The sequence below is a fragment of the Cetorhinus maximus genome, chromosome 19 (assembly GCF_964194155.1).
Source record: "Cetorhinus maximus chromosome 19, sCetMax3.hap1.1, whole genome shotgun sequence".
Taxonomy (NCBI): Eukaryota; Metazoa; Chordata; class Chondrichthyes; order Lamniformes; family Cetorhinidae; genus Cetorhinus; species Cetorhinus maximus.
The window spans coordinates 36700891-36714165 of NC_135897.1; the positions used below are offsets into that span (position 1 = coordinate 36700891).

The window sequence follows — 13275 nt, forward strand, 5'->3', positions numbered from 1 at the left end:
ACCAATTGGGCCAAATAGAGTTTAACACAGAAACAGACTATGTAACTGTCCTTACTATTTGCTTCTCTCATTTCCTCTCATCTTTGCCACTGTTCATACAACAGCCAAATTATTCCATAATGATATGCACATTCTCAAGACATATCACTAGGCTATCCCTAACACTCCATCCTTTCTAGCAGCACAAACTGGAGTACAATATCCAGGAGCAGACGAGGATAGGAGGAAGGTGAGCATTTATTCATGTCTTGTCATCACTCCTGGAGAAAGTCCTGAATGTAGATAAACACTTGAAAGAGAAAGTATTCAAAGGGTATGGAGAAGGAGCAGAAAAAAATATTAATATTTGTAAAAGGCTTATGTGACTCTGATTTGATAAAGGTGAGATTCTAGCTCAATATAAGCATGTTAAAAATGTTTAGGGGTAATTGAGCCTGAAACTCCACAATCCAATAACAGCAAAAAAATGACACCTTTCAAAATCACCTTTAATTCATAACTTTGAACTGCCACTTTATTCAATGTTACTGCCTGCTGATCTTCTTTTGCTACTCCTCTTCGGTGTCCACTCCCCTATATAATGCTAATTCTGCTCCTTCACCCTTCTTCTTAACCACAATGCAAGTACAACACACAAACTGCAATTACCTTGAAAACTGCACCTAACGAAATACTGCCCAAAGATCAAAGAATTGTGTTCAAGATATCTAGGAACTGCTTGTGGCAGTTCTTCACACAATTGCCCAACTGTAGTTTATCCAACCATCATCACTTACTTCCTCTTTGGTACCTAGACCACAGGATATCTTTTCAGGTTGGGTAATTATGTTGAGAGATGGGTTGGGTTAACATTCCCAATTCCAAAACACTAAATTGGCTTTGAGAGTTGACTGACCCAATTATGAAGTTAGTATCACTGTTTAAAAACAGGTATATCAAACTATTTTTAAAATCATAATTTTTTTCCTCAGGTTCCTTATTTCATAAGCAAAGTTGATTTTCACTTAGCCCTGCAACAGAACAGACCTTCAAATATGATAACTAACAGTATCTTTCAAAGGTTTCAAGCATACATCACATGTAGTCACCAGAGAGAACTATTCAGCCTGAGTCAAACCACATGGCTAGAATGTGCAAATTGCACTCACTACAATGTCAACAACAGGCTTTAAGAAACTGTTGTTCATTGGCTGGTCCTAGAGAAGCATTGTGCTAGTTCAAGTCTATTAGCGCTTTGTGATCTGGTATCTATTCCAGAGTATCATCATATTTTAATTCCTATGAGCTCTGGGTATTTGATTTTTTGAAAATAGAAAATTAGAATTTAATAAAAAATAACCCTTAACATTGTTAGATGGGGCTTTTAAATAACAAATCATACCATTTTTAAAAACAATCTGTAAAAAAGGACCAGTTCTCTTTGTACTTGTGTCAGTAAGACATGAAAAAGGTATGTAAAAAAGGTGTTTGTCAGAGCGTGAATACATCAATCAAGGCGATTTTTAAAACATAGGTTAATGTTGACCAGTAAATCCAAATCCCTTCTTATCATTCCATAGCAAATATTTAGGACTTCTGGAAGAGGCAATTCAGAAAGTAGCAACTTAAGTGTGTCATAAAGATCTTGGTAACATTTAAATTGCACAGTTAGTAGCACTCTGAATGATAACTTTTAAGTTAGTTTAGAGACTTATGAAGGTTAGATAATAGCTTATTATATAATATTTGGCAATATTTTAATGAAACCACTAAGGTTGTAAGAGGAAAAAAAGATTTTGTTAAATTCTAGAAGAATTCTAGAAGTGATAAATGGTGCAGCTAGTTTTGGTGCAAGGCAAAGCTGGGTCTTTAGGCCAGATACACAGACATTTACATTTCAGAAAATCTTGCACTCCTATTTATACAAACTAGTACAAATAAATATCCCATGCTTGTTGTAGCACTTACCTCAAAAGCTCTGTTGTCCTTATTATATTGGACCACATCCATGAAATTCCCAGCCAATGTCTCCAATAAATAAGCAGAATCCATTTCAGATTTTATTTTAAGTCTTTCGCATAAGCTGAGAGAGTGAATAGTGTATGATTTAAAAAGAAAGTTTTTTTTAAAAATTCAAAGAAAGCAAAGGGCATGGGTTAAAATATCAATTTATATAAACTAGTCCTACTTGACAAATCATTAACCATTTTCAATGCTAAAGGATCTTGTGCCTTCCTGTTGGATATTTATCAACGTTCATTAAAAGATATTACTGCACTTCAATTCAAATTATTTATACTGGTACAAAGGCATTCAATAAAACACACCACCAATACAGAGAACAAATATACTTTAAGCGATCAATTGGGTTTCTGAGATGCAAGGGAGACATCCAAGCCACATGGAAGAGAAGAGTCAGCATCTCACTGCTGGTTGAATATTAACGGCAGCAGGATGAGGCCCTTAACTGGGAATTAATTGTCCACCTAAGGGCCTCAATTGACATCCACATGCCTTCCATGACAGATTTTATCAGAGCAGAGGTGAGAGGACAGCAGGGTCCACCCTTCCGCCCGACTAAATGCCCCCCACCACCTCCACCACCAAACTTGTCATAGGGGATGGCATTAAATTCCACCCTTGATTGCTGCAGGCGAAGGAAGATTTTTCTAAGACTCATCAAGCAGTAGAAACACTAAGAGTAGAGTTAAGGAACAGCAAAAGATGCAGGATTCTGGTAGGACTTGTCTACAGGCCTCCTGATAGTAGTGCAGTACTAGGGAAGATCTAAATACAATGATTAGGGAAACATGTACCAAAAACAATATAGTTACAATGGGAGTTTTAAATTTTGCACATAGCCTGAGAGAAAAGCAGAACAGTAAGTAGTAAAAGCAATGAATTTCTAGAATATATTCTGGACAGCTTTCTAGAACCATAGGGTACGGAATGGATGAGGCCAGACATTGGACGCGGGGATCTTGATGTATGATGGCCACATGGGTGGCCCCCTAGAGGTAGGCAGCGTGCAAACTTTGTGCTACCTGTTCATCTAAATGATTTCAGCATGCAGCCCAGTGTGGAACGTGCTGCTGATTGCCTGCTGAGTCATCAGGGTGGCAAAGGTGTACGCATAGCTAGCAAGGTATGCAGCTAGCCTGACTCACTTAAAGGCAGCCTGCCCCTCTTAAACTGCAGTCATGCAACTGGAGCTGCTGCAACTGTCTCTGGAAGGCTTGGCTGAAAACAAAGCACAGCAAATGGAACAACAGGCCAGAGAGAGGGCTCCCAGGTTTTCTGATGCGGTGTTGGAGGAATCCGTGATGGATGTGGAAAGGAGGAGAAACTCTGTTTCTGTGTGGGCCAGGGAGCTCTCAATGCACAGCCTGAGAATGGAATGGGAACAGCTGACCAGGGAGGTCAATTACTGGAATCTGGTCCGAAGGACGTGCCAGAAAAAGTTCAGTGACCTCACACTGGTATTGAAGGTCAGTGAATGCATTTTCAAATGACATCTCGTATCCACCAGAACACCAACCTTTCACAAACCTCAATGCGCCAGGTCATCAGCAAGTCAGGGCTCGTGTCTAATATTCAGATACTTTACCTCGCCTGCACATACATATCAATTCTGCCAGCATCACTGCCAGCTCTTGCAGATTCCACATACCCCAGCTATTCAGCTGTGGCAGGCACAACACCCAAACACATTGCAACAAGCCTACTAATATTCTTCCCTCTCTCTTGCAGAACAAGGAAGCAGATTACCTCAGCAAACAGCAGAGAGCTGGGGGCGTGGCATTCTGGCATCACCAGCCCTCTGGAGCAGACAGCACTCTACATCCTGGGCTGGCTGTGACCAAGACCATTGCATCCAGCATCACTGGAAACACTGAGATGACGATATCTGCCTTATACCTCTTCTGAAATCCCAGTTCTCCTTATCCTGCTATCTGGCACGCAAGCTGCAGATGGTATGGACCTCTTACTTCCTATGCCTTCACCCCCAGCCTTTCCCTTGGTTACCTGAAAACAGAAATTCACAAGAACTGCTGTGTGGCCAGCCTCATGATGAAGAACAACAGTTACAACAGATCACTGATGAAGAAGTAACGTCACTTGATCTGGGAATCACAACCATCAGCTTGGATACTGGCTTTTTAGGATAGTATAGTGTCTGGATCAGTACCTTGTGAGTCATCGAGGATGAGAAGGTTGCAGTCAGTCTGGGGAAAAGAGAATTCACCGGAGGGCGAGGTCACAGATGAGTGCTGCTGCAGTGGATTCAGATGAGGACTTTGATGGGATAACACAGAGGAGAATGCCGATGAACATGCACACAATAATGCATCGGCAGGCCTGCCAGCCGGCCTCTTGTCACTGTCAAGGTGAATAGAAGAGTCCAGTTCCAACTTGGCATAGGGCTATGTTCAGAACTTAGAGCCCATCATTTCCACTGTGGAAGTGGTAGCCAACCCCATGATAGCACTTGTGGAATCATCCATCAAGCAGCATCTGATGGCTGATATCTCAGCTTCCATTGCAGCACAAGCAGAAGCCACCCATCATCTCAGTGCTACAGTGACTGAGATAATGAGAGCCATGCAAACCCAGCATCCTACCAAGCAGGTTCAGACTGCATCAACATGGTTGTGCATACCAACGCTCAAAGGGACTTGCAGGCTCTCACAGCAGTCCAGCAAACTAGCTTGCAAATTGAACTAGTGTTTCTGATGCATCACCTCCAGGGGAATGTCAGTGGTTCTAACGTGCATCAAACTTTTGTCCTCTTTGTTAGGATGAAAACATTTATCCTTCCACCACTGCCACTTCTCCAGTGTCCTTGTTGCTGTCTTTCAGCCCAGATTTCTGCTGCTCATGCCAAGTTAATGCAGACTGAAGCTGGGCCCACAAGGACCAGAGCTGCTCAAGGTCATCCGGCATCTATAGTCTCCCCAGTGAAAGTCAGCAGCCTTCCACTAGCCAGGCTGAAGCAACCTGGGTAACAGTGTAGAACTAGAGCAGGCAAAGGCACAAGAGAGATAGGCAGTAAGGGAATGCACAAAGTAAATAGGTCAGCTTTATATGTTTCATTGCAAGTGTTATTGAATAAAGTTGCTGTGGAATTTTTTTGTTGGTGGCTTTTATTATCATGGATGAGAGGATGCTGTATTTGTATGTAGCAGATGAATTGAAAGGTTCAGAATTGTGGAGCAACTGTGATGTAAATGCAACATTTTGGGGGCATCAAAGTCTCAGGATCCACTCTTTGACAGTCTGTCTGGTGTGAAGGGGTTCTGGATGCCTTCGCCTCCTCTTTCTTTTTATTTGTTATTTCCTGGGATGTGAGTATTGCTGACTTGACCAGCATTTGTTGCCTTCCCAAATTGCCCTTGAAAAGGTGGTGGTGAGCTGCCTTCTTGAACCGCTGCAGTCCATGTGGTGTAGGTACACTCACAGTGCTGTTAGGAAGGGAGTTCCATGATTTTGACTCAGTGACAATGAAGGAATAGCGATATATTTTCAAGTCAGGATGGTGAGTAGCTTGGAGGGGAACTTGCAGGTAGTGGTGCTCCCATGCACCTGATGCCCTTGTCCTTCTAGATAGTAGAGGTTGTGGGATTGGAAGGTGCTGTCAAAGGAGCCTTGGTGAGTTGTTGCAGTGCATCTTGTAGATAGTACACACTGCTGCTACTGTGCATTGTGGTGGAGGGAGTGAATAATTGTAGATGGGGTGCCGATTAAGTCGGCTGCTTTGTTCTAGATGATGTTAAGCTTCTTGAGTCTTGTTGGAGCTACACTTATCCAGGCAAGTGGAAAGTACTCCATCCTAACTTGTGCTTTGTAGGTGGTGGACAAGTTTTTGGGAGTCAGGAGGTGAGTTACTCATCACAGATTTCCCAGCCTCTGACCTACTCTTGTAGCTACAGTATTTATAATGGCTGGTTCAGTTCAGTTTCTGGTCAATGGTAACCCCCAGGATGTTGATAATGGGGAATTCAGCAATGGTATTACCGTTGAATGTCAAAGGGAGATGGTTAGTTTCTCTCTTGTGGGAGATGGCTATTGCTTGGAACTTCTGTGGCGCGAATCTTACTTGCTGCTTGTCAGCCCAAGCCTGAATATTGTCCTGGTCCTGCTGAATATGGACCTGGCTGCTTCAGTTTCTGAGGAGTTGTGAATGGTGCTAAACATTGTGCAAATCCATATATGTGAATATCCCCACTTCTGACCTTATGGTGGAGGGAAGGTCATTGATGAAGCAGTTGAAGATGGCTGGGTCTCACCCTTCCTCTTTCCAAGCAAAACAGCCCCAACTGCTCCAATTTATCTATGTACCTGAAGTTCCTCATTCCTGGAACCATTCTTATGAATCTTTTCTGCACCTTCTCTAATGCCTTCCTAAAGTGTGGTGCTCAGGACTGGAAGACATACTCCAGTTGAGGTCAAACCGGTGTTTTATACAAGTTTATTATAACTTCCTTGCCTCTATTAATAAAGCCCAGGATACTGTATGCTTTATTAACCACGCTCTCAAACTGTCCTGTCACCTTCAACGATTTATGCACATATACACCCAGATCCCTCCGCTCCTGCACTCCCTTTAGACTTGTACCCTAAATTTTATATTGTCTTTCAGCAGTTTTTCTACCAAAATGAATCACTTCACACTTCTCTGCATTAAATTTCATCTGCCATTTTTCTGTCAATTCTACCAACCTACCCATGTCCTTTTGAAGGTGTACACTATCCTCCTCACAGTTCACAACACTTCCAGGTTTTGTATCATTTGCAAGTTGTGCCCTGTACACCAAGGTCTAGGTCATAATATATATCAAGAAGAGCAGGGATCCCAACACTGACCGCTAGGAATCTCCAACACTAACCTTCCTCCAGACTGAAAAACATCCATTAACCACGACTCTCTGTTTCCTTCACTCAGCCAATTTCATATCCATGTTGCTACTGTCCATGAAGCAGACTTTCTCCTGATAGGCCAACCAAATCTGCTGACCTCAGTGTCAAGATCCAGCACTATTTCCTTTCAAATCCAAGAATTTAGCAAAACCCCACCAATATCGCAGAACACAGTACCTCTACTGCACAAGCAAAAGTAAGTCAAAAACCCTTCAACAAAGCTGTACTGTAAGCCCTTTAAATACAGCTAGTTGTCAGGGGGAGGGGGTAATCTTCATGCAGCCGAATACACATTCAACTGGGAATGATGAAGAGAGGGCGTTAACTAGACCTGATCCAGCCAATCTGCATGTGTCAGAAGAATGTATGACAGCTAGGGCACAAGCATAGGTGTGAGTCAGGGGGTGCCACGCAGGCCACACAGTAAGTGGCCAGATGTGTCCCAGACAACATTCTTAGAGATTGTGTCTTCAATAGTGCTGGCACCAGCAGTACTATGGAACCAAATTTTGTGGCTTTAATACCTTGGAAGTGATAAGGGACTGTGCCACAGTAGATTTAATGGTGAGTAACAAACCAGCAGTCTGAAGGTAAGGGAATTTCTTTTAAACAGTGACCATATTATGATTGAACTTGAGAAAAGGTTTGAGAGAGGGTATCGAGAGAGGGATGTAACTCATACTATCAAGTCTGCTGAACCACTGATCAGCGGGCACTCAGTTCCAGAATCCAGCTTTAACTAGCGTGGCTAGAATCCACCCTCAGGTTGCAGCCCTCTCTCCTGATGGCAGCTCATATGACCTTTCTGGTAGCCCCCTCAGTTGCCTGCTTGGTGTCAGGATATAAGACTCGGCTGCCCATGCACCTGCTGAAGAGTCCCCCTTACACTCAGAAGCCCTGCAACGAGGGCTACCTCAGTCGCCAGTGACTCATGATACTACAGCACAACCAGACACCACTGTTTGGTGAGTAGTTTATGCATAATAAAGCATGTTAGATTTATTTTATTTTATCATGTTTAAACATCCATTAACTTACATATCTCAGGATCATTTTTTTTCCAACTAACCATTCTTGTCAGTGTCGAATGCATGAGTTTACTCTCATCATAGTTTATATTGAGAATTGATAAAATTAGTTATTCGGTATCTGTATAACTTGAATATTTCAGTGTTACTTATAGTAAATATGCTTTTTAATTGCATTTTTGTAGTAAAAAAGAAAAAAAGCAGAGCTGTATATCCATCTACATATTTAGTGTTACTTCTATGCTGAATTCCAGTCAACTTTTTCAATTATAAATTCCTATGTCCACATTTATAATGGAAACTGCCCATGTAAATTTATCACACATTAATTACGCCTTCCCACTATTGTACCTCAGTTATGTATCTCCCACTTCTTCAGCTTGAACTGTAGAGAAGATCCTATGTTCTAACTAACTCTGCATCCCAAATTGCTTTAGGGTTTGCTATTTAGCTATAATTAATAATACAAAATCAAAGTAACAGAAAAATAATGACAAAATGCATGACTTTAAAATGGGTATTGAATTACATTCCATATTCTAGTCTAATTATATCCTGACCTTTAACCTTGCTTCGCCTGAAGACTACATTTGGTCTCGACTCTCCCTGTGGAACACCACAGGAGATCACCTAGTAAAGATCTTGAAATGAAAGTGTAATCACCGTTGTTCACAGAATGCTACAGAAAGCATAATACCACCATTTCTAGCTATCCCACTAGTGCTTTGATTGATGATATGCTGACAGGCAGGTTTACTAATTAACTTATATGGCCACATACACACAATGTTACAGCATGTTCCAAAAATCTGAGCAACCCTTTGCAGATGAATAAAAGATTGAGCTGCATACAAGAAGGCAGTTGCAGCAGCGAGGAGATAAATCATTAGGTAAATAGAATTACAGCACAAGTCAACTGGGCTGTAATTTCCAATCCTTTTATGCTGCATTATTTTAACTACTGCCTCATTGTAATAACAACTGTCTTCTTATTAGATATGATAAATATCTCCAAAGTATTTGTAATGAGGATGTAGTGGCATTTAATTTTGGTAAAATGATTCAAAATTTGAAAGTGTTATGATTATATCATCCAAAAATGTGGCAAACTTCATAATTCCATAGCTACAGACCCAACTCCTAATTGCAGCTTTTGAGGGTTTGCCAAATCTTACCCATGTTATTAGATCTGGCTTTCCACAGGAAGAAAACTGATATCCAGTCTTACTTCATGAAAGCCAATGAACCAGAATTACACCTGTATGTGAGGCTGGAGTCTGTGACCTATTCACAGGTCATTTCACTGGAAAGGAATTGCACACTTTTTTTAACAAGAGGGAGGGAGAGAAGAGGAAAACACATTAAAATGTTTATCCCCTACAGCTATTTGATTGATTATGACTCAGCCAGTGAACACAAAGGCACAACAGCTGGTTTCCATTCTATGGACCAGTTAAATCTTGCATGGAACTTTCCCTTAGAAGGAAGTGGCATTTTTAGAACATTCTAACCACAATCCAACAAAATAACTTCCATACAACTAATGTTCTAAATCGTGACATTACAGAACCGCAGCAGAGAACCAAGTCCATTGCAAATTCCAAATAAATCCACTCTTGGTAAGAGAGGAAACAAGTTTGCCTCCCACACTGGTAATGATAGGTTTGTCTTCCTGAACCCCAGTCACTGTTATACACTCGTTTCAACTGGATAAAGTGGGGATGATGTTGTCAAGAATAAGTAATGGAATAATGTATTTTAGTTAACACAGCCTAGTTTAATGTTACCATAAACAATGAAGGATTGATTACAGTTAAATGTCAGAGGCGGGGTTTCCAAACTGGGGGATTGCCCATGTGAGGTGGGGGGATGGATGACAAGGCACAAAGAAGTTCGGAGGGGGGATCAAGTTCAGAGGGGGGATCGAGTTCGGAGGGGGACGGACAGGCTGGTGAAACAGAGCCACCAATGTAACCCGGCAAAGCTAGAGGTGAGGCATCAAAGGCTGCACCTCTTTAACTTTTGAAGAAACTGAGCCAAAATTAAGTTGAAGTTCAATGAAAAAGTATTGTGTACAATGATGCAGCCTCATACAGAATGATCTCAGCAAGGCACTGGAGCAGAAGTTGAACCAATCTGAGCTGCTTCTGGCAGATAGTAATTACTTGCTATGCCCCAGAACCAGCTCTCACTGGTCCAGCTTCTACTTCTAGAAATCAATGGGATTTAGATATCCTCAGTAGTGCTGCGATCATCCTACATGAGGCTACATTGGCGTATGCTCAATGGGGTACAAAATTGGCTGGAAGTATATAATAGGATAAAAGCAAAATACTGCGGATGCTGGAAATTTAGAAGAAAAACAAAAATACCTGGAAAAACTCAACAGGTCCGACAGCGTCTGTGGAGAGGGATACAGTTGACGTTTCGAGTCCGTATGACTCTTCATCAGAGCTAAGACATATAGAAATGAGATCAAATATAAGCTGGTAGAAGGGGGTGGGACAGGAGAGCTCGATAGGGGGCCAGTGATAGGTGGAGACCAAGAAGAGACTGCCAAAGATGTCATAGACAAAAGGACAAAGGGGTGTTGACGGTGGTGATATTATCTTAGGAATGTGCTAATGGGGACATTTAGGGAAGCAAGCTAGTGGCAGATGGCTCTAGTGCGGGTGGGGTGGGGGGAAGGGATTGAAATGGGCTAAAAGGTGGAGATGAAACAATAGATCAAAATAAATTTTAAAACAGGAAGGAAAAGAAAAAATATAGTTGTAAAAAAAAAAAGATAAATTATTGGAAAAAGGGGGATCGGAAAGGGGGTGGGGATGGAGGAGACAGTTCACGATCTGAAATTGTTGAACTCAATATTCAGTCCGGAAGGCTGCAAAGTGCCTAGTCGGAAGATGAGGTGCTGTTCCTCCAGTTTGCGTTGAGCTTCACTGGAACATTGCAGCAGGCCAAGGACAGACATGTGGGCAAGAGAGCAGGGTGGTGTGTTAAAATGGCAAGCAACAGGGAGGTCTGGGTCATGCTTGGGGACAGACCGAAGGTGTTCCGCAAAGTGGTCACCCAGTCTGCGTTTGGTCTCTCCAGTATATAATAGGGATCCGACCTGAACGCAACCCTTTTTTGCTGAGTGGTTTAGATTAAAATCAGAGTTTGCAATAACCATTAATTGTGATGTGGCCAGAATCCCAATGTATGAACAAGGAAATATTGTTCTTTCTGTAGTCTTCTCCCTCTCATTCCTTCTCAATCTCTCTGTACATTTTCTATGGCCTGTTCCTTCTTGACTGTAATTTTTAATTTGGCTTGCTTCCTCCCGATCTTTGTTCTTTATTCCTGTAGAACGCACTTTGCCCTCCACTGCAGTCTTGCCACTTAGGAACGTGAATGGTACAGGAAATGGGACGGCTGAAGAAACAAAAAGGAAAGAGAAGAAACCAAAAGAGTAGGAACAGGGACAATAAAGGAAAGAAAATCGAGCAGAGATCAAAGAAAAAAATAAGAAAAATGTAAAGGATAAGAAACGGGATAATGAGCAGCAAAGGAAGAGAGGATGTGCATATGAGAAGTGAAGTAGGAAAGAATTACAAAAAGAGAAGGGTGGGAAGAAAGGATAGAATGGAATCCAGGTCCATTCATTGGACTTTATTAGTGACGTGAAAATAAGGCAAGTGTGAATGAGGGACGGAGACAGAGGCAGACACACAGAAGTGGCGGAAGAGGAAACTAGAATGAGTATCAGTGGGAATGAAAGAGGGACAAGGACTCTCCTGAGGACATCAATTAGTGAAGAGGAATGAAAGGAGAGAGACATGCTTTTGGAAGGCATGGGGAGAAAAACAGAAAAAGGCAGAGATCCCCTTTTTGTGATTGAGCGGAGGGAGAAAACCTATTTAGTGGAGTGAAGTTAGAGAGGTGGCAAGAAATCCAATTGTTGGATGAGGCATAAACCAGCTGTGCTGAGAGGAGGAGGGATAGAGAGGAGGAGGGATAGTAACCTTTAGAGCAGACCCTTGTCATAAAATGTCGTATCCACTAACATGCCATGGACAACATGCAGAGTTGTTAAAAAAAAATGTGGAATGCATCATAGTTCAGTAGTCTCAATCTGAAATTCACTCAAACTTATGATTTATGATATCGGGTAAATCCTTTCTCCTCTTGGAGTATCTGTGTTCTAGAGTGACTCCAAAAAGCTCAACAGTCGATAGAAGCATGTTCAGAGAACAAAGCAGCAGAAAAAACTGGGTGGCCTGATGGAAAAAGAGCCACAAATATCTGTAGCTATTGAACATTTAAGGTAGGAGGCTTATTTGGTCTTTGCTTTCATAAGCAAAATCCTTAAAAAGGGACATGTTCACGGAGCGGCTGCAGGGCATTCTTCTGGGGGAGGCTGATCAGCCAGAGGTTGTGGTCCACATTGGTACCAATGACTTGGGTAGGAAAAGGGATGAGGTACTGAAAGCAGACTTTAGAGAGCTAGGAAAGAGATTGAAAAGCAGGACCTCGAAAGCAGTAATCTCAGGATTATTCCCAGTCCCACGTGCAAGTGAGTATAGATAAATGAGAAATAAGCGAATAAACACATAGCTGGGAACCTGGTGTAGGAGGGAGGGCATCAGATTTCTGAGGCTTTGCGGCCAGTTCTGCAGAAGGTGGGATGTATACAAGCTGGACGGTCTCTACCTGAACAGGACTGGGACGAATAGCCTCGCAGGGAGATTTGCAAGTGCTGTGCGGTTTTAACTAGATTGGCAGGGGCTGGGAACCTGAGGGCAAATTCAGAGCAGGGAGCGGGAGGTGGAGAATTAGTGAGTGACTCTGAAAGACAGAAGCAGTACAGGTTAAAAAGTGTACAGCAAAGGAATTTGGCCATGTTAAAAGGTATATATGTAAAGACAAGGAGCATTGTAAATAAAGCCCACGAGCTGAGGGCACAGATAGACACATGGCAGCATGATATCATCGCTATAATGAAAACTTGGCTTAAGGAGGGGCAAAAATGGCAGCTCAACATCCCCGGATATAGGGAGGAATCATCCCAGATTTGCACTAAGTGTAACAACGTTTTACCCACTAGCCGCAATGGCGGGTTTTCACGCCATATCATCCCAAACCCGCCGCCTCAGTTATGCATTCCCGGAAAACACACCGTTTCCATGGTAGGTGGGCTCACATTAGCGCACCACGACATCACCTCACTGCTTCATCACGCCAGGCACCATATTTAAAGTCCAGCTGCACGCACGCATCTCGGTGCTTCCAGCTCATGACTACTGCAGGGAAGATGTCCACGAAAGACAAAAAGACTTCAGCCTCCAGGTTTAGTGACGCGTCAGTGGAA

At 42.3% G+C, this 13275-nt stretch overlaps 1 protein-coding gene across 1 annotated transcript in view; it reads right to left on the reverse strand.

The window, feature by feature from the left end:
* prss59 (serine protease 59, putative) overlaps positions 1 to 13275 on the reverse strand; it is a 70752-nt gene that overhangs the window by 28228 nt on the left and 29249 nt on the right. The window contains exon 5 of the mRNA XM_078564428.1: positions 1948 to 2062. Coding sequence (XP_078420554.1) covers positions 1948 to 2062 — 115 coding nt within the window. The remainder of the gene's footprint in view (positions 1 to 1947; positions 2063 to 13275) is intronic.